General features: G+C 40.6%; 1 protein-coding gene across 5 annotated transcripts; it reads right to left on the bottom strand.

The window, feature by feature from the left end:
• Positions 1-3,108: 3,108 nt before the first annotated feature.
• On the bottom strand, positions 3,109-26,945 carry LOC148085902 (KAT8 regulatory NSL complex subunit 1-like). 5 transcript variants are annotated; one of them, XM_087784023.1, is made up of 15 exons: positions 26,906-26,945; positions 19,757-21,197; positions 9,119-9,260; positions 8,947-9,030; positions 7,288-7,400; positions 6,822-6,960; positions 6,292-6,457; positions 5,973-6,128; positions 5,547-5,753; positions 5,336-5,487; positions 5,040-5,170; positions 4,908-4,965; positions 4,727-4,839; positions 4,409-4,661; positions 3,109-4,327 (listed from the first exon to the last, which is right to left on the bottom strand). In XM_087784023.1, the coding sequence occupies exons 2-15, from the start codon at positions 21,127-21,129 to the stop codon at positions 4,124-4,126; spliced, it is 3,291 nt and encodes a 1,096-aa protein (XP_087640149.1). In that variant the 5' UTR covers positions 21,130-21,197; positions 26,906-26,945; the 3' UTR covers positions 3,109-4,123. The 5 variants fall into 5 exon arrangements, with proteins under 5 accessions (XP_087640149.1, XP_087640150.1, XP_087640152.1 ...); XM_087784024.1 differs by lacking the exon at positions 26,906-26,945 and adding an exon at positions 23,549-24,044 and having other exon boundaries at positions 5,336-5,484; XM_087784026.1 differs by lacking the exon at positions 26,906-26,945 and adding an exon at positions 23,549-24,044 and having other exon boundaries at positions 5,040-5,164.
• Positions 26,946-27,258: the final 313 nt, after the last annotated feature.

A 27,258-nucleotide genomic window follows, 5' to 3' on the forward strand; every position in this document is an offset into this window, starting at 1 on the left:
CGCTTGACATATTCCTGATAGTTCCATCTACAACATCACGCTTGACATATTCCTGATAGTTCCATCTACAACATCACGCTTGACATATTCCTGATAGTTCCATCTACAACAGCAACGCTTGACATATTCCTGATAGTTCCATCATCAACATAAAAGCTTGACATATTCCTGATAGTTCCAAATACAACATCAACGCTTGACATATTCCTGATAGTTCCATCATCAACATAAAAGCTTGACATATTCCTGATAGTTCCAAATACAACATCAACGCTTGACATATTCCTGATAGTTCCATCATCAACATAAAAGCTTGACATTTTCCTGATAGTTCCATCTACAACATCAACGCTTGATATATTCCTGATAGTTCCGTCTACAACATCAACGCTTGACATTTTCCTGATAGTTATATCTACAACATCAATGCTTGACATAATTCTGATAGTTCCATCTGCAACATCTACGCTTGACATAATTCTGATAGTTCCATCTCCAACATCTACGCTTCACATATTCCTGATAGTTCCATCTACAACATCAACGCTTGACATATTCCTGATAGTTCCATCTACAACATCTAAGCTTGGCATAATTCTGATAGTTTCATCTACAACATCAACGCTTGACATTTTCCTGATAGTTTCATCTACAACATCTACGCTTCACATATTCCTGATAGTTCCATCTACAACATCAACGCTTGACATATTCCTGATAGTTCCATCTACAACATCTAAGCTTGGCATAATTCTGATAGTTTCATCTACAACATCAACGCTTGACATTTTCCTGATAGTTCCATCTCCAACATCTACGCTTCACATATTCCTGATAGTTCCATCTACAACATCAATGCTTGACATAATTCTGATAGTTCCATCTGCAACATCTACGCTTGACATAATTCTGATAGTTCCATCTCCAACATCAGCTTTTCACATATTCCGGATAGTTCCATCTACAACATCAACGCTTGACATATTCCTGATAGTTCCATCTACAACATCTACGCTTGACATATTCCTGATAGTTCCATCTACAACATCAACGCTTGACATATTCCTGATAGTTCCATCTACAACATCTAAGCTTGGCATAATTCTGATAGTTTCATCTACAACATCAACGCTTGACATATTCCTGATAGTTTCATCTACAACATCAACGCTTGACATATTCCCGATAGTTCCATCTACAACATCAATGCTTGACATATTCCTGATAGTTTCATCTACAACATCAACGCTTGACATATTCCTGATAGTTCCATCTAAAACATCACGCTTGACATATTCCTGATAGTTCCATCTACAACATCAAAGCTTGACATATTCCTGATAGTTCCATCTACAACAGCAACGCTTGACATATTCCTGATAGTTCCATCATCAACATAAAAGCTTGACATATTCCTGATAGTTCCAAATACAACATCAACGCTTGACATATTCCTGATAGTTCCATCATCAACATCAACGCTTGACATATTCCTGATAGTTCCATCATCAACATCAATGCTTGACATAATTCTGATAGTTCCATCTGCAACATCTACGCTTGACATAATTCTGATAGTTCCATCTCCAACATCAGCTTTTCACATATTCCGGATAGTTCTATCTACAACATCAACGCTTGGCATAATTCTGATAGTTCCATCTACAACATCAACGCTTGACATATTCCTGATAGTTCCATCTACAACATCAATGCTTGACATATACCTGATAGTTCCATCTGCAACATCTACGCTTGACATAATTCTGATAGTTCCATCTCCAACATCAGCTTTTGACATATTCCGGATAGTTCCATCTACAACATCTACGCTTGGCATAGTTCCATCTACAACATCAACGCTTGACATATTCCTGATAGTTCCATCTACAACATCAATGCTTGACATATACCTGATAGTTCCATCTGCAACATCTACGCTTGACATAATTCTGATAGTTCCATCTCCAACATCAGCTTTTGACATATTCCGGATAGTTCCATCTACAACATCTACGCTTGGCATAGTTTCATCTACAACATCAACGCTTGACATATTCCTGATAGTTCCATCTACAACATCAACGCTTGACATATTCCTGATAGTTCCATCTACAACATAAATTATGACATAATCCCAGCACCACCGACAACATAATTTGATGAAATAATCCCAGCAACACCTACAATTTAATGATGACATAATCCCAGCACCACCGACAACATAATTTGATGAAATAATCCCAGCAACACCTACAATTTAATGATGACATAATCCCAGCACCACCGACAACATAATTTGATGACATAATCCCAGCACCACCTACAACATAAATGATGACATAATCCCAGCACCACCAACAACATAAATGATGACATAATCCCAGAACCACCTACAACATGATGACATAATCCCAGCACCACCTACAACATAAATGATGACATAATCCCAGCACCACCTACAACATAAATGATGACATAATCCCAGCACCACCGACAACATAATTTGATGAAATAATCCCAGCAACACCTACAATTTAATGATGACATAATCCCAGCACCACCGACAACATAATTTGATGAAATAATCCCAGCAACACCTACAATTTAATGATGACATAATCCCAGCACCACCGACAACATAATTTGATGACATAATCCCAGCACCACCTACAACATAAATGATGACATAATCCCAGCACCACCAACAACATAAATGATGACATAATCCCAGAACCACCTACAACATGATGACATAATCCCAGCACCACCTACAACATAAATGATGACATAATCCCAGCACCACCTACAACATAAATGATGACATAATCCCAGCACCACCTACAACATAAATGGCTGAAATTTTTAGTATCACCTACAACATAAATAATGACATAATCCCAGCACCACCTACAACATGAATGCTTGTTACAAACAGCGCTTGACATGTAAACAAGATATCCGTCAAGAACCCTCCATCATGACACTCACACTCGGCTCTGAAGCACCAGATCCTGGACAAGCTCAGACACAAGCTTGTCAACATGTTTGCCTTTATTTCACGTGGATAGAAAGAGAGGTTGATAGAAAGAGAGGGGGACACTGTGATCCGAGTTAAACATAAATGATTTAATGGTTCTATTTACAAAAAAAGAACAGTTCAGGGGTGATTGGGTTATAACTGCAGCAACAAGAGAACATCGACATCAAAACTACAAAAGAAACAACAGTGATTTAACGGCTGCGGCAGAGAAATGAAAAACAACCATCTTTTTTTGCATAGCGATTAGTTACTGGGGCAACAGGGGGCGACAAAATCAACTCCTCAACGTTTTTTCCCTTCAGTTGAAGAACCTGAGCTTACTGCTACGGCGGGATCGGTTGTCGATAGACGAAGGGATTTTTCTCAAGCAGATTTCTTCATTTTTAAATTAGTGGATGTCTCATGATGAGACGTGTCAACATGCAGCAGCGCTTTCTCTTAGGGCAAGTGCTCGAAATAATAATAAAAAAAAAAAACTAAGAGCCGGTGGAGGAATGATTCACTTCTTGACGACACGCCAGGACAGACAAAAAAAAAAACAAACAAAAAAAAAGGGAATGAAAATAAACTGACAAAGAAACAAAGACTTGGCAGTTGGAGAAGTGCTCTGGTGACTTCAGGCGGCCTGGAGGTGCAGACAGGGGGCGCCACATCGCGTTTGTACCTGTTTATCTGGAGGGGTTTGGGGGGAGAGGGTCCGTTTGTTATTGTCACACCACTAAAATGTACAGGGAATCACAAGCAAACTAGAGGATAGAAAACACCCTTTGGCCGTGTTGTTGAGGAGTCGCTACATAGTGCGCTACCAGTGGACACGCGACGTACGACACACCACTAAGCCCCCTGTGTACATCGTTAGCCTACTACACACATCTTTTTTCTAGCACATTTTATTTATTTACTTTTTTTACATTTTTGTTTTTCCTGTGACAAAAACGCGTGAGGGGGGGGGGGGGGGAAGGCTTCTATCTCCGTCTTCACTAAAAACTGTGAAAAGTATCGACTGATGTTTGAATATCAAACAACAGGGCGAGCGGCCACGCGTCAGCAGGGGGCGCCACACACCAGCAGTCAAGTCATTCATCGGTGGGCAGAGCTCTTGTGTTTGGGGCCTACGTCGTCCTCGCACTGCAGATCCAAGTCGTCAGAGTCCAGTCTCCCGTACGTCGCCGCTCGGCAACCTGAGATGCTGCGGATCCTGGGCCTGATGTCGCTTTCGGACTCGGGCTCCAGGACCGGGTCCTCGGGCATAGGAAAACTACGACGCTCCCACGGTGCCACAGTCTGGAAGAGAACAGAATGAACAAACTAGCAACAGGTCTTGAAGAACCGGCGGCAGAATTTCTGCTCCTGAAGTCCACTTACTCTTTCCTCAAACGTGAAGTCTGGGGTGGAGCAGCGCGTGTCCTCGCTGGACAGCAGCCGGTGCGAGTCCCTTGAGCAAGGCGTGTGGGGGTTGGAGGTGTTGTCCGGGCTGGCGGGGCTCATGGGGGAGGGCACGTAGCTGTAGTCGTGCAGCAGTGGACAGTGGCCGGGGTCGGGGGAGGCCGGCTGAGGGGTGGATGGGTTGGTGCCGCAGAGGAGCGGCGTGGTGCGACCGTCCAACGACTTGTACGACCTGCAGACATACAAGTTTAGGATCTTTCTTAGGATCTTCTGCTGTGACCAAGGACCCTCGCACACCTGCTGCCCCTCCTCTTGGCCGGAGCCAGAGCCATCCAGGTCCAGCGGGAGCGCTCCTGGTCCTCGTACGGCTGGTGGAGCTGGACGAAGGCGGCGTCCGTCAGATCCTCCACCTGGACACGAGACCACGTCAACATCTTCTCTACAGTCCGAAGCTCACGCTCTTAATAAAACCACTCACGTCTCGCTCGTTCTCCTCCTCCGTGATTGATTGAGAGAAGACGTCGACCGCTCGCCAACTGTGAGGCGAGAACAGGAAGATGAGCGACAGATTTTTCACATTTTTACATCAGGTGGTGACGAGACAAGTGACCTGGGAGTCAGGATCTCCTTGTACTGCAGCTTCTCCACACGAGTGGTGGCCGCCACAGACATGGGGATGACGATGTTGTTGATGTCGAAGGAGCTTTCGCCTCGCCGCCTCTTGATTGGCTGCTGCTGCTGCTGCAGAGTAAACAAGAGAGGATGATGTCATCTAGTCCGACAGGTGTGTCACGTGACCGACACCTGAGCCGAGTCAATGGATGTTTTATGTAAAAGGTTTCAGTGTCTCAGTCAAACACGCGTATTAAGAGAATAAAGAGTGTGTTTGTGTGTGTGTTGACTCACAGGTGTGCAGGGGAGGCTCTGGCTGCCGAGGCCAAGAGGGGCCGAGGCTTCAGAAGACGGCTGGCGGATCAGTGGGCTGTGAAGGGACGAGTGCATGTTGGCCAGGGTGGTGCAGGCGCTGCTGGTGTCCAGGTGGAGTTTGGGCGAGGCTGCTGGACGAGACGGAATTATAGACGCTTGATCAACAACCTCATGAACGCGTGGGACTCACAGTCGGAGCGATCCAGCGACTCTCGGAATCTCTTGCGGTTGTAGCTCCGGTCGTACGGTCCCAGTGAGGGGGAGACCGACGGCAGCCGCTCCGTCCTGCACCCCGACTGACCCTCCAGTCGGGAGGTGCTGAGCACAGAGGAGTTGCTGGACATGCTGCTGTCCATTGTCCTCAGCTTCTCAGACCGGTTCTTAAAGTGACCCAGTCCTGCAACAAAAAGTTCTTATGAGCAGAGGTTCTTAAAAAAAAAACCTTAAACTTTAAAATGATTTTTTTAAATCAGAAGGCAGTGGAACACAATATGACCAGAGGAACAACCTTTGGTGGCGTTAATTGGTGGTGGAGTTTGAAAAAGGAGGGATAACAGAGGTATGGTGTGGACACACAATCTTCATTTAAGGGTCCTGGAGGAGGAGGTCCACTTACTGACTGCCATGAGCGAGCTGGTGAACTTGTGCTTCTCTTTGGATGATGACAGTTTGTGTTTGAGGGAGAGCTTCTTCAGTGGTTTGCTTCTCTCCAGCGACTTGTTCTGCCACTGGCTCTTCATAACCTGCTGCAGTCGCAGACCGGTACAGACGTCTGACGACCCAAACACAAGAGAAATGCATTTCAGTCCGAGCACCTTTACATTCACAACTTTGAACACCAACAATGTCGTAGGAAACTATCCTAGCATATGAAATTCATTTCTATCAAGAGCGTTTTTAATCTCAATTTTGTCAAAAACTGATGTTCCACTGACCGTCTGGGAAGGAAAGTATAGGATGGACGCCAAGATCCAGTCTTGACAGGCGCTCCAGGGTAGGCAATTCAAACTGGGGGTCCTCTCTGGGGGTGGGCCGGCCACCACACATCACGCAGCTGGAGTTGACCCGGCAGGTACACTGCAGGCAAGGCATTTTCTGGGCCTGTGGGGGAGCAAATAAACAATGAATGACCTGGAGACACAGTGTGGCGCCAGTGAAGATGTAAAAATAGGTCAATGGAATACACACGTAGTTGAATCACAAGGGGAATATTTCTTATAGGAAAAGCCCCTTTTATCACCAGTACAGGCGACTTTAACACGTCTACCTTATAAAATAATTGGTTCGGAAATGTTTTCACTTTCTTTGGTTGTAAATTTGAAACTGAAACAAAAACGATCTAAAAATACTGTGTAGATGAGCCGGGCTTGCATGGCGACCGTTACACTCGAGACTCGTCATCTTGCAATAGAAGGTGGTTCTGGTGTCCAAGGACGCGGCTGGAGTGACTTAGAAACACACTGACCTTGCCATTCAGGTTGGGAACAGTGTTGGGCTGAATGAGCCGGCGTCGTCGGCAGCTGTTAAGCGGGCGTGTGCGAGCGGCCACACATGTGCGGTCGTAGTTGGACTGCTGATGTTTGGTGTCCGAACCGTCGGAAATTCTGTTAACACAACAACATGACCCGATTACTTATGACTCCTATGATCGCTGGTGTGTGACTAAAAACGGTTTTACATTTAAAAAATACTTAAATTCAAACCAAATACTTCATTCCTACCTGTGACATGCATGTAAAAATACATGTATTCTCTAAATCTTAGGTAAACGATAGAACTTGAAAACATTAATATTTCTTCATTTTCTTTAACCCTTATCAATAAGTATTAATTTGCTCAAAACATCACAAAACATTTCAGATGAAAGGATCTTCTGTGTCTTCACTGAAGAGCTACAACACATTTTCCGTGGCCGTCATCGTCAGTCTTACTTGCTGAGAACACCGTTAACTGGCGGGCCATTCTGTCCCCTCCACGGACCCGACGCCGAGCTGGTGATGGGGGCGGAGTCAGCGGGCAGGTCCAGCCGTTCAGCAGCAACATCCTGCAGGGACAGATAAGCAGATGGCGGTAAGACTACACCTCCAGATAACTGGTGGTTCAGCCAGAAAACCTTGTCATTCCCCAAACATGAAAATACATGAACAAACAACCTGCCAACTTTCTTTCACAATAACCGCATGACCCTTCACCCTATTCTGCCCAAGGAAAACCCTCAACTTTCCTAAGAGCATGCAGATTAACAACAGATGCTTGCCTGCCTGTACTTTTCACAAATGCATCAATGGTGTAACGATTATTCAGAAAATGTTTTCACATGAACAAATTTAAAGCATGATGCAAGATTGCCAAAAAATAAATAAAACAAAAACAATATTTTAAGACCTATTTTAACCCTGTGTTAGAATATGTCACCATTACATGTTTTAGTTGAGCTTCTTCATAGAGATAAAGAAAACATTATTGGCTAGATTTAATTATTTATTCATTTTGTCACACAGAACTGTTTATTACATTAATTATTTAAGGAAAGAACACTGATATTAACTGCTGCAAAGATTCACTGTTTAATTTCTACCCGATGCTTTCGATTTACAGAAATAATATTCAAGACTTTGTAACAATTTTTGAAGAAAAGAGGACATTTCTGGTGATTATCATTAATATAAGATATAATAAAACCTATGCCCGTACATTGTATACAACTAATTGACTCTATAAAACATCATAAAATAAATTCCATAGACAAGTCAACAGAATTTTGTCCAACAGTTTGTGACAGTTTCGTGTTAGGCTCCAGACTCGGGTTGTACGATATATCGAAAAATATCAATATAGCGATATTGGCACATTCGCTATGCATATCGAAATAATTAATCATTTTTATAGTATAAATCAAGCATTAAATGCGCACTTTTATCAATCAATGTCACGTTCTATAAAGTTGTCAATTTGTTCTTCCATGTGTCGCTGTCGTTTGCGGCTCAGTATATATACACATAAGTAAGACTAACTTATGAGTGATACTCAAACACAAGTGATCTCGTCACTCATTTTTTTCAAACTCCTTTGCTAAAGCAACATATTGTAAGAACTTTTCCTCTCGACTCAGTTGTTTTCTCATAAGATCGCAGAACTTCCAACCAAAGTTAAACCTGTCCATCTTTCCCTCATGCTAATGAGCTAAGTTGTGAGCTCATTAGCATGAGGGTCATTTATAAACTGTTACGTGTGCGTGTACAAGGAGCTGGGATTAATAATGGATTCAGGGATATCGTATTGCTCGGTTTTGTGGGAAATCGATGCAAGTCCCACGAAACTGAGTGTTATAAGTGATATTTTTCTCTGATCATGTCGGCACTGAAGCATGTAAATAAATAAAAGGGAAATATCGCATCGTTTTCTTAATCTTAACCCCCGGACCTCCCCTACAGTACACGTGGCTGCGCGTGCACAGCTACATTTTTAGGTGAAAGAAAAAAATGACACATTAATATCGACATCGCAATTCAAGACACCAATATCGTGCAGCCCTACTCCAGACCTTAATGATAGATCAGGTTTTTTTAATCAAAGGGAAGTTAATTTACCTGAGTATTGATGGATTCAACTTTGACTTCCAGTCCAGCTCCTGACGTCACAACAGGGGGAACACCCCCCAATTCCACTGAGCCCTGCACAAGAAAAAAAACCAAGTGTGACCTTTAAGAAACATAACAGACATTCCACAAACTTATTCAAATGAGACTACAAAAGCCTCACCTTGCTAGTTCGAATCTGCCTGTAGATGTCAGTCTGCTGTCGGATGCGGTACTCCAAATCGGAGATGTGGGCCTGGAGCCAGTTCCAGTGACTGATGATCGCCGCTCTCTCCACCGTGTAGCGACTCTCTGCTCGCTTCCAACTGAGGAAGAGAAGAAGGATTTAATTTAAATAAATCGAACATTTTAAACCTACATTTTAAGCTTCATGTGCAACAATCAAATTACAATAATTGTACAATGAACTCTGCAGCTAAACAAAGTACCTAATGAAATAAGTCAATCCTTCAAATGCGTGAAAAAACACAAGTCAGTTTTTGCGGATTTCTAGATAGATTGCATTGAAACAATCCTTCTATTAAATAATGTTTATATAATACTTACAAATGGACATACTGTGTTCAAACCATTGGACTTTGCTGAACATTCTTAATGTGGAGCTATATTTGTTCACACAGATCAAGTTTTAATTAAAAAAAAATTAAATGAATGATTCATGTGAATTCTTTTGACAGTCACAATGCAGGGGTCAGTGAATCAGAACCACATCAAACTATATGGCAGGAAAGGCAGGACTTTTTAAAATCTCACCATTAAGGATAGATTATTTTTACAAACCTAGCCTCTGATGCATTGTAAAAATAAAAATGTGTTTTTCTTGTCATCTGGCTTTACTTGACTAGTTTTGGGTACAGGAAAGATCTCCATTTTACCAGTCTGGCACTGGGATTGGACATTTCAAAGCTGCAGACATGAGGAAAATGTCTGCCCCTGCACTGAGCAGAAGAAACCACAGAGGGCGCCATTCTGTCAAACTACAGGCTGGAGTGACCAAACAATGAGCAACAATGACTCAGATGCCAGACAAAGATAGACCTTGGAGCTTTCTCCACCACACACCCAATGCTACAGCCGGATGATGCTGGGAGAGGACAAGAAATTCCAAAGGAGAGGAACAACAAGGTCTGCTGGCACTCGAGAGGAACAGACGGGCTTTAAACACAATCTAGAGCGGCAGTGGGGGGTGGGGCTGGTTCAGGGAACAGAGCAGCAGACACTGGGATCACCAGTAATCCAAGCAATGATACTACTGTAATGTGCACAGATGAATACATTTGGTTTTACATTAGTCCATATATGATGCGTCTCTGATCGTATTCTAGATCTGACGGACCTGAGCAGCAATGCAAGAGAGTGCTTTTTCTCACAAAAACATCTTAACAAACAGAAATGTTTTAATCATGACTGAATAAAGCTGAACAATAACTAAGGTTTAAAATTGTTAAAAAGGACTGAAGATGCAAGTGTAAAAATGTGCGCTAACAATGCTTTCTGCAAATACTTTGTATTGAAAATAAACAGTAACCTCATAAACATTATATTCCAAACACTAAAGAACCAAAATCTAACAAGAAATGGTTAAAAGGTAATTTGTTTTGAGGAGAGCCAAGTGGAAAATTTCCACACACACCCCCCCGCCCCCTCCTTGTCTCCACTGAAGCACCAGAAAACAGCAGAAGCTCACAAAAGGTGGCAAAGGTTAAAATTGACACTGGAAACTGAACAGGAATGCTGGGAAAGCCAAGATGGATCAGTCATGTCAATCTTTTACCTACATGGAAGCGGCGATTGTCAGAATCAATCCATCCATTTCGTCTTTTCATACAAGACGACCACAAAAAGAGCGCGTCGTGAAACCTACTGACCTTAATCATCAAAGCAAACGATGGGGAGAAGGAAGGAGCCAGCAGCAGACAGGAATTCTCTTCTACTGACGCTCTAAGCTCCTCCCTCCTCTACCCCTGACATATTTTCCTCAGCACACAAAGCAGTGACGGCAACCACTACACCAGACTTTGTGTGCCATCAGCACTTTATCTATTGTGGTGCTTCTTTGAATGCAATTGTGTGGTGGTTATGACGTCCACTACAGCAATAACGTGGGCTAGCTATGAAACAAGAGTCCACATAAACAGCACATGCATCCCCATAGCAAACCAGAATATCCTTATATAAAGTCAGATTACAGCACACACTATCCATTTTAAACTTGAGCGTTCATTTAGTTTGATGCACTATTGCAGTTACAATAATATGGTATATAAATACGACTTCCAGGCATGCCCCTGGCTGATACTCAATTATCGAGGATCTAATTAATAACAAAATAGTTGTTTTCGTTTTGTTTTATACAATGGCACGGATCTATCCTGATGTTATGATTAGATTTTGATCTACACCAAGCCCATGTCTAGTATTGTATACATTTTCTAAGAACACAACATAAGACATGTCTCCACAACATACTGTATATGTGAATATACTAAGTACTGACAGACACATTAGAAATATACAAGAGTGTGCACACAAAGTATGTAACCAAAATGGAAATAATTAAAACAAATATTTAACCAATTTGTAAACATACACTTTCTTCATATTATTTCTACCTTACAAGTATAAAGTAGGGATGATATTTCTTCTGCATGTGTGACCAAGACTTATGACCTCTGATACGCCATCTTTCGATCACAGTTGCGCTATATAACCACAAAACGAGAGACCTAATCCCTTCCGGCGGTTTGAAAAAAATATTTGTTTTTGTAGACCCATTAGAAATGGTTATTAAATGACAGGCAACAAAATAAATTCCCAAAAATTAATTTACCGTATATGGCACACAATTTCATCAAAAATGGTCAGTGCTTAGTCTTATGCACTCATTCTGGTTGTACTTCCATACCGATAGTGCATGGTGTGCCGTGCTACAAAGTTTGTCAAAAGGTTATATTTATGCTTTAGTCAGAGTAGCATTTTACTTGACAAAGCTCCCGACTTAAGAGCCTCGCGAAGCTGCACTATACGCGTTTGTAATTCACAAACATTTAAACACTGTACAAGTACAATAAACGCTCACGAATACAATTGTTGTACTTCTTGTGTCTTTAAACAATCATTCAAAAACACACAAGCCCCATTAGTCAACAACAGCATGGTGTAACTTGCAGGAATGCTTAAAAAGAAAAAGCACACAATTATTTATTATTCCAAACTAGGGATGCAAACAATTAATCTGTAATTGATTAATGGTCAAAAAGAAATTACTTTTAAGATAAATTGCAATTAATTAATTGAAATTTGAACGCATAATTCCTGTGTGGCAGCATTTTAAGGTACAACTTCACGACTTTTGTTAAACTACCACCTAAATACATCACATGCAGCCTTGCTACAAGCAGCGAGTGGTTCTCAGCGACGTGACTCCATGAAAGCACTAACAGGCAGGCTTGATTTTAAGTTATTTTAATGTAAGTGTTTAAGGGGGATATAAATGTTTCTAATAATCCACATGTGACACCTTATTTGTATTTTGTATTTGCTTTTATTATGTTGCTAAGAGAGAATGTATTTTCAAGTTAAAGTAACCTACATAATTACACAACATTAAATACTGCATTCTTCTGTTCAGGTTTTTGTTTATACTGCTGTGCCTTTATTATTGTTTCCAATGGTGCGGATTAAAAAATCTTTAATTATGGAATATTATTAGCATTTTTTTTTAAGTCATAATTTATAAGATAGCATTTTATGTTACAAATACGGTAGATAGAACCTATTCCGAAGGAAATTCAGGTTCAAAGAAAATTTGCAGCCCATCTATCGATAAGATAATGAATTCATTGATAATTTGCATCCCTATTCCAAACAGTTATGATTCTATATCAGTGTAAGCGTTTACGCATGTAGACATTGCAATTGTATCCCATAATACGGTTAATATTAATAATGCACAACTTTTACTTTAGATATTTCCCTTTGCAAGTGTACATGTCATTGCAGAAACAGATAAAGAATCTTATAAATAAAAGAGATAGGTCATTAGCAGGAAAAGGGATTCCACTTTAAAACTCAATTTAAGCTCCAATGAGTCATGAACAATTGATACTACATTAACATCTAAAACAAAATGTCAGCAACAGCTTATGAACACATCAGTCTAGAAATGCATACAGTAAATCCATTGAACAAGTCTGGTTAAGTCGATTTTCACAATCAAAAAACATGCATCCATATCAACTTTAACTTTTTAAATGTCCTTCAGTAAGTGCCCACTGTTGTATCAGTTTGTCATGATATTGCTTTGCAATCATTCAAATTTTTCTTGCCCTACATAGTCAAAGTTCCAAGAATTTTTGACTGATAAAATGCCAACAATGAGAGCACTTGGGTAAATAGTCCAGTAATAATGTGGTCGTCCAAGAGCTATTCTAATGTGAATTGATTGTACATTATAACTATTGAGATATGTATGAAAATGTATCATTCTATAGACATGTTTGAGGAGGAGAAGTGACATTGCTCTTAAATGAGGTAAAGGAAAACAAAAGAGTGCAGTAATGTTTTCCATATGAACCACAACCAACCATGGCATGGCATGGACTCCACTTCACAGAGGAAAGCAAAAGACATGAGAACCACAACCATCCTTAAACGTTGTCCTCGAGATGAGATCAATTAAGAAAAATGGTCCAAACATGAAAACATGTTTTTACTTGGCCTTTTGTTTTCAGGACGCAGCAGCCAGTCAAAACCAACATCAGAGACTATAGGCCCAGAAGACGACTGGGTGTGGGGCAGGAAAAAAAACAGAGGGCAAACTCAGAGCTGCAGCAGTCATTACATAAAAGAGGGGGGTTATGTAACGCCCGTAGCTTCGTGTTGAGGAACTCGGGCCGTGCTTAACAGATCCAGATGTGTCAAACAGGACAGGAACCCAGCACAAATACACACTGGGAAGTGAAACCTGAGTGAGGTGCTCAGACTGCAGTAATGCTGTGGCATGAAAGGAACGCCACCATCACAAATTCCTCCCCAGCAGAAACGTAATGTCTCTCCACAAGTGCTACTTATCTTGCCCTGTAAAGTTACATGACGAATAGCATTCTCAGAAGAATTTAACATTTCCATAAGTTGTATTAGAGCATTTATGTAATCTTGAGTATTTAAGTTTTGGCAGAAATTGATTTGTACAACTGCACTCGAGGGTTTTTACCCTTAAGGTCATTTCACGCAACATATGTAAATGATAACCTTTTGAAACAACGGTAATTGAACTAGAATTGATAGACTACAGAAAAACTACATGGATTAGAACAAAGTACAATAATAAAATTGAAGACATTCTGCCCTTAATTGGTATACATCTTCTGCTGTTAACCACTGTGACATCCCATTATCTTACATAGATTACATCTTTTGACAGATGGTGTCCGGCCTCTAGTTTTCAAAATTCAAAAATATGGACTTGCTGAAGATCTTATAAAATAACTTCATATAAATGCAATTCTTTAGATTCCAGTTTTTAAACCATCAAGAAATGTTAACTTTTCACTCTGACCATTATTGTCATAAGCCACGTTTAGTCATTTTTGCATTTTAAGGTGCATATCCAACATATTTTACACAGTTAACTCACAATTTACAACTATTGTGTTCAATTGAGGACTTTCTCAAGCCAAAGTTGACTAAAATGTTTTTTCGTCCACGTCTCAAATATACACCACTTGAAAAGATGGGTAGATTTCAGTGTTTAATCCCTGCCCACAGGGAGATGAAATCTTGTTCACTCCAACCGAGCCCCTCTGCTGTGATTGGTCAAACAACATTTTTCACCGCACGTCATCAATCCAGGAAGTCTCCACCTCCAAGGGACTCGTATTAACAAAGCAGGGCGTGATTACAGCTGGCTGGAGGAGGGGTGAAGACCTTTATAACATCATAATGGACTCCACTCTAACATCTCATTCACCAATATATCAGACATAAAAACATCGTCATGAGGGGCTTATGGCATCTCATAGAGGAAGACTTCAACATTTGAAATTTGCAAGTCAGTCAGGAAAAATTGAGTTTGACGTTAGCTGCCCACGTTGATCTCTATAGCTTCATGCGTCAACAAAATAAGTCCTTTTCAATTTTTGCCTCCATTTGTTTTAAATATTAGTCATCGGTGACCAGCAAATATTCTTAGAAAAAGGACATCAAGAACCAGTGGATGAACTAGTGACCGGCAAAAGACGATGCTTATTAATTTCCAAAAGACACTGAATAGCTTACTTATTTGACTTTGATTTGGGTGTGCTGATCCTCCATCAGAAAAAATAATAATGCGCTGGAGCTACCACAGAGTTGGTTCAACAACAGATGTCTAGTGGATTACTTATCTGAAGAGTACACACATAATTATTGGGTCAGTATTCAAGACATTTCCAGTAGATTCGAAAAGTGACTGGCGAACACATTAACTGAGTTAAGTTGAATTGTGCTGATTTATCAAAGAGTTGTGGCCTAACCATGTTCCATCAAGCCAAATACACAAAGACTTAATACTCATACCAAGTCTTATGAAGAAATAATGATGTGATTCTACCTTAAAAAACCTCAATAAACGGTCTACTCCAGCGATCGACATACAACTTTGAGAAAGATATCGTTATACTTAAACTTTAAATCAACAGATTTTTGTAAACAATTACTTTAAGGTACAAATATTTATTTCTACCCTTGATTTTTCTCAAACACCTTTCATCATTCAAGTTGAAGTGGAACATGTCAACCATGCATGTGGCTAGCCTGTGACATAGCGTCTTGAAGCTTTGGGATGTTGGCAAACATTTCAACCTCAATAGCAATGGCTAATCCTGACACAAGCACAATAAACCAAATCATTTGGGCGTATTCAATTACAAGAAACTATTCTCATACAAACAGCAAGAAAATAAAAATCATTGGCCTGTAATAACTAAAAGTACTCACTAAACAAATCACTGTTCAGGGCACCCACCACTCTCAGTGACAAATCATGAACAGATGCAAACCACAGACTAATATAAACCTACGAAAAGTAACCCAATAATTGTACAATAAATACATGATCATGAGGACTACCAGTATGGCGTCAAAAAATTAAGCAACTTTAAGTCCAGCAGCTGCATCAGTGTAGCTTGCACACACCATATCAGTAAGGGCACATACACAACATACCAAACATAATGCCACCAATCTGACAAAGGCTGGGTTTATAATTTAGAAGCCCAAGGCCTACTGTCATGGTATATGTGGGCTACCTGGTGCCTGGTCTATGTGGGCAACATGTTGCTGACTCCTGATAATAATAACAATGAGTAATAATTTCATATTTTTAAAAACGGAACTTCACTACAAGGACCTTATTATTTATTTACCTTTATTATTTATAAACCGAATCAGCCTGTTCTCCTTGCACATCTGCCCAGGTAACAGATACAACTAAAGCACTCAATTAGTAGTTGACATTAAACAATTTCCCGAAGGAGACCTCCTGAGGGATCAATAAAGTTATACCCAACATATATAATGGTATCAAATGAAAGCTCAAGCACACAAGCCTTATAGGCATGATACATGGAAGCACTGTAAAAACTGAAAGCAGGGAATAATGGTAACTGCTATATCATATGTAAATGCATTTTGCTAAATATTTACTCCAAATCAGGATTCACATATGAATTATGTTTAGCTTGGTGCTTTTGTACAATGAACGAAATAAGCCACTGTAACTAGAACATTAAATTTCCTTAAGAACCAATAGCAATTGCAATCTTTTCCCCCTTCAACTGCTACCACTCATTCAACTTAGATCGTGCTTTTAATTGGCATACAATAATTATTTACCAATTACCAAACATTGGGTTACAGGAATAAATACCTTTCACTACACACATGTGTTGCAGGCGCATCGACAAGAATCACAGTGGTCAAAAACACATTTTCAATAAACCATATAAAAACACTGCTTACAGACAATGCAATTAAGAGTCACAATTGTGATTGTTGAGGGAGCCTCAAATGTAATGTTGAAGAAATTCATTTTCTGGTGTCCTGTCCATTTTGTAATCTCACACCAAAATGGTCGACTAGATCATTGTATAGCTTCTTCCATCCGTTTACTATATTACAGTCATTATAGAGTGATATCATTTTATTTGGCCTTTGAGAGAATAAGATACATAAAACCTGGCTGATTTTATTTGTAATATATATATATATATATATATAAAAATAAATAATTGTCATTATGTTTTTTCTAATGTTAAGGTCAAAGTACATTTTAGTGAAGTACGACGGTTTACAGCCATTCCTGGAGGAGAGGGGTCCCCCTTATCTCGCTTTAGTGCTGTTCTTTGCTTCAGTTGCACCTTTTCTAATGTTTAAAACAAAACAAGAGTAAAATTGAAAAAAAAAGAGGACTAATGTTGTTGACACATGTAGTTCTAGAGATCAACGTGAGCTAGACTTGAGAACCATAACTGAATGAGAAAAGCGGTCATCATAATATGTTTTGGTTAGCTAAGAACAATATTATGATACCTTAAGTGAGTAATTTATTAAAATAGTTCTATATTCAAAAAGACAACTTACAAATAGGTTTCCTTCTTCATAACCAATAGCTGTGGTTCTTAAGTACCAAATTATATTCTAAATAATAGAAAATGTGTTTCTTCAAATAAACCTTGCTTTTGTTGTCAATAGTTTGGACTGGAATCGATCAGTATTAAACTATTCCACCCCTTGACTGCTCTTATAATGCAGTCTAACCAGTACAAGAGGTTTCCTGTGGGCTCTAACGGATCTGTAGTTCAAAAGGTCTAAAGTCAACCCGTGAGGGACAGTCAAAAATCAGTGTCGTAGGTTACTTGGTTAATTATCTACCAATTCCAACACAGGTCAGTAAGTCCATTATTGCAGGTGCTGTTTTTCTTTCTTGGCTGCACTAATGACACACTAACTCATGTGAACTTCCGATAGAGCGCATCTGCTGATTCTTCACTGCAAACATCTTAAGCATGACAGTGTTTTTTTTTTAATTACTTGGTCCAATTCTAATGCTTTTGTGGCAGTCAACACATCATTATGTATAGTGTGGTCCATTTCAGGTCCACGTTTTCCTTTGAATTCATACAAGTCTGTGTGTTCTTGGCAAAATGATACCACCTACACGACTACAAAAGCTCTCTGGAAAACTGTGACTCCTCCTCTCCCAGGAGCTTCAACCACCTACTGTTGAGCCGACATATTATAATTGTCAGCAGCACCTGCTGGACCTGAGAAGGCTGGTAATACTGTTGACTTTCACAGGGCAGACTGTAGAACATGACTGCATAATAGCAATGTGATATACATGGACAAGACTAGTGAAATGTTCAAAACAAATGTAAAAATCTTAATGTGCGCTTCTAACATCTCAAGTTCTCCATTCAAACACAAAGGAACATAAAACAAGAAATACACTATTTTGTCGTCAATGCAAACAATGTAATCAATCTACTTTGCAGGCAGCAGAGGCTCTGCCCAGGTGCAAAACGACAAACCACAACAAACATGTCTGCTGGGAGCCATCTGCCTCCTGCAACACACGCAACGAAAAAATACATCCCAGAAGAAGCATGCTGAAGGGCTTCAACACTGCATTTAATTTGACATTTTAGGAACCAACACCTGGCAGAATATGATGGGTTTGAGGCTCACGTCAGAGGATGAGAAGAGGAGCAGGGAGGGCAGTTAATGCGTCCTACACTAGCTACACTTGCCCACATTAGGTCAACAGTAAAAAAAACAAAAAACATTTAGTAGTAAATTGAAATAGATGACTATGCTTTCTCAGCGGTTTAAGACACTTGGTTCCGCAGACTGTCCTCTCACTTGGAGCCCCACTAACAGGAATGTAAATGTTTGACCAACACAAGTATAGACTCAGGGCTAAAAGAATTAGAGATGCTCTTCTTCATTAAAAATAATCTATCCGTAACATTGTGAAGTTCGTTTTTCTGATTTCATGTCTTTATGACCATGGATGTTATTTGAAATGTTTTTTAACATTAAACGCCACAGGCCCATGATATTATTTTTGTTAAATAAATTGTAACCGTAAACATCATTTGTTTTTTTTACTTTACAAAAGATGTTGGTCATACACAAAGCATTGTTGAAATGAAATCTGCATTTGACTATATCCTTTAATTCTTTTAAATTTTGGCAATGCTGTGAGAAATTCTATTCGTCTTCCAGCTTTATTTAGCATGTTAAGAGCATTAATATCTCCAATCTTTTAAAGACTGCAACTGATGTCAGGTAAAATCAAGAGCTATTCAGTTGTCATTTTGACTGAATCAGAAACTTTTATTTCCAGTGTTGTAAACACAAAACGGAATTTTTTCCACAGCATATCCAAGTCAAAAGATTTACAGCCGGTCTATATGAGCTCAATCCAACCTGATCGGAGCATTCCTATTGTATACATATTTGACTGTAGTTTCTCAGGGGAAATTCTGGCAAATGAATTCTTGATAAAATTGAATGTTATTCGATTTTGTCCAATTCAAAAAGTTTTGAGTAGTGAGAAAAACAGCAGAGGTAAAATCATTAGTCCCCTGCTTTTGTCCAATTCATAATTTACACTCTTTCTGGTCTACATTAGCTTAGCTTAGATTAACATAGCTTTGTCTTTTAATCTCAAATTTATTTTAATGAAATAATAGCAAAACTGCAGCACTTAAACTTTATTCATCACACGTATTTCCTGTTAAGAGTGGATACTCACATTTTGACATGCCTCTGCTCAATGTCTACCCTGGTCAGCTCCTCCTCTTCCAGGTCAGAGTCCCCTCCAGAGCTGCTTTCTGTTACGTCCGAGTCAAAGGCGCTCTCTGCTGACTGGAGGTTGGCTGAACCACTTAGATACAGCCTCTCTAGTTCCAAGGGCATAGAGCCACTTTTCAGGAACCGGACAAGGCTATCTCTGTTGTTTGAAGAGTGACGCCCTGGCCTCCACGAAGCTGAAGAGGTTGAAGAATCCTTCCGGTTCCCTGCCAGAAGCCGCCCGAGAGCCGAGTCCAGAAAGCCACCAAGCTGCTGTTGAATATGGCGCTCAACCTGCTTGGCCTGGACCACCTGAAGACGTTTGCGCAGGCGGCGCAGGCGGCTTTCGATCTCGACCTGGCGGGTGCCGTTCAAAGCAGTTCGCTCCTTTACATGGGCTTCAAGGCTGTCCAAAGATGAGGTGCAGGGTTCTGGGGCAGATATGTAAGGTTGCGAGTCCTGCTGGTTGTCATCTTGTCCCCCTTTGTCAACAATCTGTGGCTGACTAGTAATTGTGTGCGAGTCATCTTTAAAGTTATCTGTTTGAGTGGGGTTTGAGCTGTTGGGGGTAACGGGTGAACGGGCTACTGACTGTAGCACCACAGGGTCAAAATGTGTTCCATCTGTATTTTGTGAAACCCCAGAGGAATGTTTCTGTTTTACTGTTCCTGTCAAAGGAATATGACCCGATAACACTTCAGATTCCAATGATATGTTCTGAGATTGGGAATCTGATGTTGCAGAAGGTTTATCTCCATTAACTGCCACCACACAACCAGCGTTTGATGTCGTGGCCAATTTCTTTGCCAGGCCGTTGACTGGTGCCATGGGCTGGCCTCCTCCGTTGGTGCTACCACTCATGAGGCTCTTGAGCTGGCCACCAGAGAGCTCTATTGCGTGCCTCTTCCTTAAAAGGAACTCTCCCCCACCGTTGAGCAGGGCACCAGGCAGTATTCTGTGTCCTTTTAAAACAGACTGTTTGATGAGGACCCCTTGTAGCTTGATTGACTCCTTGGCTGAAGACACCGGTGTCACATCAGAGCGCAGGTAGGAAGCCACCAGTGGCTGGAGTTTGCCGAGGGCCGAGGCCTGGGCCACCGAATCGGTCTGGGAAGGTTGTTGCTGCTCCTGGTCACCACCGCAGAAGTCCAAAGGACAATCGTCGGAACCGGCCTTGCACTTGGCAGGGTTGCTGCTGTGGATAAGGATGTTGCTAGCGTTACCGTTGTTCTCTGCACTGGCTGGTGAGAGACTTGAGGACGGGGCAGCCAGTTTGAAGCGGATGTGATGAGCTTCGGCTGGGGCGTCAGTGAGAGCGGGCGCCATCGCAGCCATGCAGTGCAGAGAGACGGGCACCGCGGCCTGCTCCACACCACCCGCTTACTGCCCCGCCAGAGGACAGCCTAGAAGAACCAAAGAAAAAGTGGAGACAAGCGGAAAAAGTTAAAGTTTACTGAAACAGTTATTCATATTTGGCATTAAGAGGTTTTGTCATTGATTTATTCAGCCATGAGTGGTGTGGAATAAAAGAAACACAGAGGGTAAATATACATTGAAATAATAGTAAGTCATTTATATTTATAGAGCGCTTTCCCAGACCAGGGTCACAAAGCGCTTAAACAATCAAAACAATACTCAATAAAATATATACTAATAGGTCAAGATAACACAGAAAATCAAGGAAAAGCCTGAACAAATAAAAATGTCTTAGGATGTTTCTTGAAATAGCCTAAAAGACACATTAGGTACAACATTTTCTTGAGTTTATCTACTACACAAACATCTGTACGCTCATTCAATCGAGTGTGTTGACTGTGCACATAACAAATTTAAATGATTGAAACACTTTTTTTTTTTTTAAACAATGTATGAACCAGATGGGGATTTAATTGAAGATAAACCCCTATACAATACACCAAACAAAATTACGTTTATGTACAGGTCCTGTAAGGTTTCAGACTTGATGCAAAAACCAAGCACATGGCTGCTTTAATTATAGTCCTTACATCACAAATGAAAGTTCAAGAACCTACCTTTGAGATACTGAATAGCACCATTATTACATTACAAAGGGATCGGTTAGATAGAAGTAATTGTACTTGTGGTTTTAAAAGATAAAAGCATGACTTTTGCTAGCTGTGATCAGGTTGTATTAATAGGACAATAGACTAGGCTAAGGAATCCACACAATAACATTGTGTTTAATTATATTAGTCTGGGTCAAACCAGCAACATTGCAACCCATGTCTTAGGAAATCCTCATTGGTTAGCCAACAATTCCTTAAAAACAATCAACAGAAAAAAAGCAAATGGTTAAAAGCCTACTGCCCTGAATGTGGCCTAGTAACTCAGTGTGCAGCAGTAGAGTAAAAGTAGGCCGACATAGGCCGCAGATTGAGTTTATATTGCACATGATGTCATCCATCTCAGGCTCTTTCATGGCAATTTCATACAATCCATATGTTATCTTACAAATATCCCACAGACCTCGTCATCCATGACCATACATTATGTGAATAGGAGTGTGTGTGTATTTTTAAGCTTCAAAAACGTTGTATTATCTCATCGATGTCAAAGGGAGGTGTGTTCATGCAGTGATAGATGAAAGCTGCATCTCCTCTTCTGGTCTGCAGGCTCAGATGAATGGAGCTCAGTATTTCACTGCAGTTTCTAGTCAGGGCGCACTACGCCATGTTGGTATTTCCGAAGTCGATTATGCAACGCGTTTCATCTCCCTGGGAAAAAAAAAGAAAAAAGAAGCGTGTTCCGCTCAAAAACCCACGGAACCACGAGCTTCCACGGACACCAACATACGCAAATGTTGTATTCTGATAGAAGCAACAACGACGCTACGTTATGCGGCAAAAACGAACCTTCCGCAAAAAAACATCACGCTCTCACCAAAATGTCTCCGCGGTGTTTACAAAACATATTCATCACACTCTCGAACACGGATGACTTCGTAACAATATGGAAATGTCAACCGCTTCCTGTGTATAAAAAAAAACACAAAAAAAGCAGCAGGGTCTGGCTGTGCTGGTGCTACAGTCGAGCAACCTTCGGCGTCTACCCGGGCTCGCTTTAAGAGACGTATGGCGACTTTTAGTTTGGATTGTGTCGCGCTATTTTGTGAGAATTATAAACGCTGGTGGCTAACGTTAGCCTCGGAAAAGCTGCTGATGCAAGTGCAAGACAAACATGCTCGGGAGGCTAGCCTTCTCTCGACTGCAGTGGAACATCACTCGAGATAAGATTATACATCAAATTAATCCACCATTTTCACGTGTGTTCCACTAAACATGTTCCCCCCTGTTGACAAGTGTATGTGGAACCGGAGGTTTAACTCCAGTAACGCCAACTACGCCCCAGAGTGACCACGGTTTTTTAGCTGTGTATTCACGTATAAAATACACCGTTTAAATACACCGGGGCTCGGACAGGAGGACCGTGACACAGCATGTACGATTTTAAAAAAAAAGCAGCACAATTTCACTTTAAAAAGAGGCATCTCGGGGCGACAGCAGAGCGGGTGACACGGCTCGCATTGTAATGAGAGCAGCGAGAATAAATACAGGAAGCCCGCCGTCGCAAACGCGAGGTGGCCCGGCCTTTTAACGGAGACACAGCACCGTACCCCCGGTGGTGGAGGGACCGAGCACACGCACGTCTAAAACACACACACACGGATGTCAGAAGAGAAGTTGGGAGTCTCCGGTAGAGCTAACTGGCTAACAAAGAAAAAGGAGGAACCTACCACGTGACGAGGTTGCACTATCCGAGGGAATTTGGGCAACAATCCCTGTAGTTTGCGTTGGAAAAAATAAACAACGAGGCAATAACCGTCACTCGAGCGCTATGCCATTAGTTAATCCAGGAAAAAAAAAACGTGCTCGTTTGGATGGTTGGAACACGAACGCTGGTGCTACTCGCCGCGTCGCCCCGGGTTCGTTCCGGAATCAGGCAATGGACGAATCAACGATCTACACCTTGCTCGGCGGCTAGCTCGCCTCGCCGCTCCGACGAATACGAGACCAGGCCGAGAAACACCCCGATCCAGACGGACTTTGTTCGCATGGGAGTAATTCCGGGGCAATCCGCGGTGTTAAAATCCTATATTCTGAGCCGAATATGGAGTCCAGATGGCGGCTAAGGGCGAGACTTTTTCTCTGGTTTTAGGGAGAGACGGCTTAGAAAATGGCGGCTCCGCTCCCTCGGATTTCGCTCTGACAAACACACAAGTGCTCTATGTGTGCGCGCGCGTACTCGTCGTGCGCGCGTCACCCGTGGTCTGAGGATGTGTGTGTGTGCGCGCGCGCAGGCTCGCGCTCATGCTCATGACTGGTAGGCGGGAGTTGACAGCGTAGTGAAGGCCAGAGAGAAGCGAGTCCACAGGAGGGCATTGTCCTCCACAGTATCGTCTGCAGTCGTTCTAGTATCACATCTATACCAACATCTTCACTTCTACACCGTTTCTGCAACGATACACGACTGCCTTTGATATCTAAATTCAACACTTTCATCTCCTCACTAATGTTCACAACATCACATTGAACATGTGACAATAAATTCACCTTCAATGCTTGCTTACATTTCACTAGTACCCAGACTGGATCGTAGCTAATATAAGATAAGTGTAGTATGGCAAGACAAAAATATTATTTGAAATAAACGTTGCAAACAAGAAAATACTTTCACGCAAGTCGATTTCATAATTAGATAGTCATCATATCACATATATCGATGTATAATGCAGAAAAGTATGCTGGAAATACCAAGATTAAATAAGTATTTTGATTATGAAAACAAGTCCACTATCTTCTCATTTACCAGTTTAAAGGCATCGCGTTACATGATATACTGTACAACGCAGCCTCTGTCGATACTTGTAAAACAAACAGATGCATGTTTGGTAGAAGCCTTAATTCCTTTTAATATTGACAATATTATATATTGACATTAATATTTTTGAATCACCCTTTAATGATTACGAAACACATTAATTCCCTTTCCACATTTCGGTTTAGCTTTTGCGTTCTAAATATGAAGCAGATTTGTTTTGGTTAACAATGCCAGAGTCCAATATTTGTTTTGTTTTAAATTACTTATCATATCAGGAATACAATAGATGGCCTCAGGACCTCATTACTGCTTCAGATGGTTTGATACTGTTTGTACTCACAGCCCGTCACTCCTTGCACCAGACCATAAATCTTGGTGGAGTGTCCCGTTTATGTTGCTATAGAGATTCCTCCTCAGGTAGAGGAGTTCAAGGACCTTTGGGTCTTGCTCACGAGTAAGGAGAAAGAGGAACGGGATATCGACAGGCAGAGTGCTGGAACTTCTTGAGTCTGTAATGGTGAAGAAAGAGCTAAGCTGAGAGGCAAAGCTTTTAAACGACTGGTCAGAATTGTATCTACCTTCCTTCTCTGACATATGGCAGGCATATGCTGAGAGCAGACCTCTGGCCTAGCTGGTGTATTTTTTTCTGGCTTACTCAAGAGTTAAAATATTATGTGAAATAGATTTGAAATGAATATCTTACATCCCCTTTCTGTATTTAATCTATTAAAAAAAAGTATAATACTTTAAAGAAATGATGTTACCCTATGTCTCAGACTTTAAAAATATACAAATAAAAACAAATACTTGCATCTATTAATCAAGTTGTCTTTTTTTTTAAACAACATATGATAATATTTAATGGTATTGTTAAAGCATTCAATAAATTATGTTTTTTAAACATTTTTTTAAAACAACACATGAACAATGCGTATCTTAAAGTTTAAGTAATGTGTTGATTTAAATGTCTCTTAAATAGATGTTGGACCTCTATTGTACTCATCAGTATGTGTCGGTTTGTACAAAACTCTCTTTTCATTGAAATATTTACATTAGTAAATGTGATCAAACCCCGACCACTGAAAACACTTTTGTTTTTCTGGAGCTGAAATCTCATTTATCTAAGCCTCACCCACTCTGCTGTGATTGGTCAAACAGTGAGGTTTGTCACCATGCGTCATAAATTTAAGGAAGGCTCCACCTCCAAGGGACTTACTGGATAAACAAAGTGGGTGTGATAAAAGCTGGCTGGAGCCATTGAAGCCCATTATTATGTCATATTGGACTGCGCTCTCATAACCTCTCATTCGCTGAGAGCTGAGATTTCAGTCAGGGGAAAACTTTATAAAGTAATCACTCCGGTTTCCTTCCACAGTCCAAAAATATACAGAGGTTGATTGGAAACTTGGGGAAATGGTTTGTAGGTATGATTGTATCTATAAATTCTGTATGTCTTTTTGTGCCCTGTGACAGACTGGCCTCCTGTTCTGAGTGTCCCCCGCCTCTCATCCTAAGAAACTGCCCCCCAGAGTGACTCCCATAAGGGAATAAGTGGCAGAAAATAAATGAATGAACTTCAAAAGATCAGAGGGACTTACTGCATCTTGGAGAGGAAGACCACAACATTTGAAACATGAGTGAGTCAAATAGTTTGGTTTTGACATTAGTTGCCCTTAAATAAATAGTATAGTTTTAAGTAGACTTTCTTATTTTCAGGGGGCTATGTATGCGCTTAACTAGATGACTTTAGTCCAATCTTAACTTGTGTGCACTTTGTTCTTCCGTCAGCTGTTGTGTTATGATTGGAACCCTAACTTCCCAAATGGATTTATAAAGTTTTATTTGCATGAGTGACAGATATATGAATATGTTTGAATATTTGTCTTGTAGGTAACAGTTAAACGTTTATCCTTTTATTTAAGAAGAGAATGTTTTGAATTTGCCCCCCAACATCAACACCTCCCATAATAAAGAAGTTGAATCCATCTACTGATTATAACACGTTACGGTTTATTTGATAAATTAATTATATATTTTATTGAGTATTGTTTTGATTGTTTAAGCGCTTTGTGACCCTGGTCTGGAAAAGCACTATATCAAAACAAATGACTTACTTACTTAAAATTCCAACATACTTTTTGTGTTAAATTGAAATATGAAAAGACACACTAAATCTGTAAATAGTGAACGTGAACACAATTCTACACAAAATCACAGAAAAAATGTCAAACAAATGTGTGATTAATATTAGTTTAAGAAGCCAATACCGTACCATCATTCTTCTAGTGCACGTAATAATCCACCGTTCCATAATCCAAATGTTCAAGTCATCTGAAAAACAAAAGTGAATTAGTAAATACAATCATAGCAATACAATGGACGCTAAGAATGTTGGTCAGTGTAGTCTTCAGTTGACGCCGCTAATGTTAATATCGCTCTCGTCCTCAACGTCTATTCATGATGAGAAAGTTCAAGATGCACATGAGCATTCATTTTTAAGCGTTTAAATCCCGAAGTAAGTCGTTGTGGTGTTTACTTTAGATGTGTTGAGAGTGACAGGATATAATGTTACAGACGTCTGTGCCACAACTGAACATTTCTTTCATGCTAATGTTTGGACGCGGC

This window comes from Callionymus lyra, chromosome 2 (assembly GCF_982586985.1).
Source record: "Callionymus lyra chromosome 2, fCalLyr1.hap1.1, whole genome shotgun sequence".
Classification (NCBI taxonomy): Eukaryota; Metazoa; Chordata; class Actinopteri; order Syngnathiformes; family Callionymidae; genus Callionymus; species Callionymus lyra.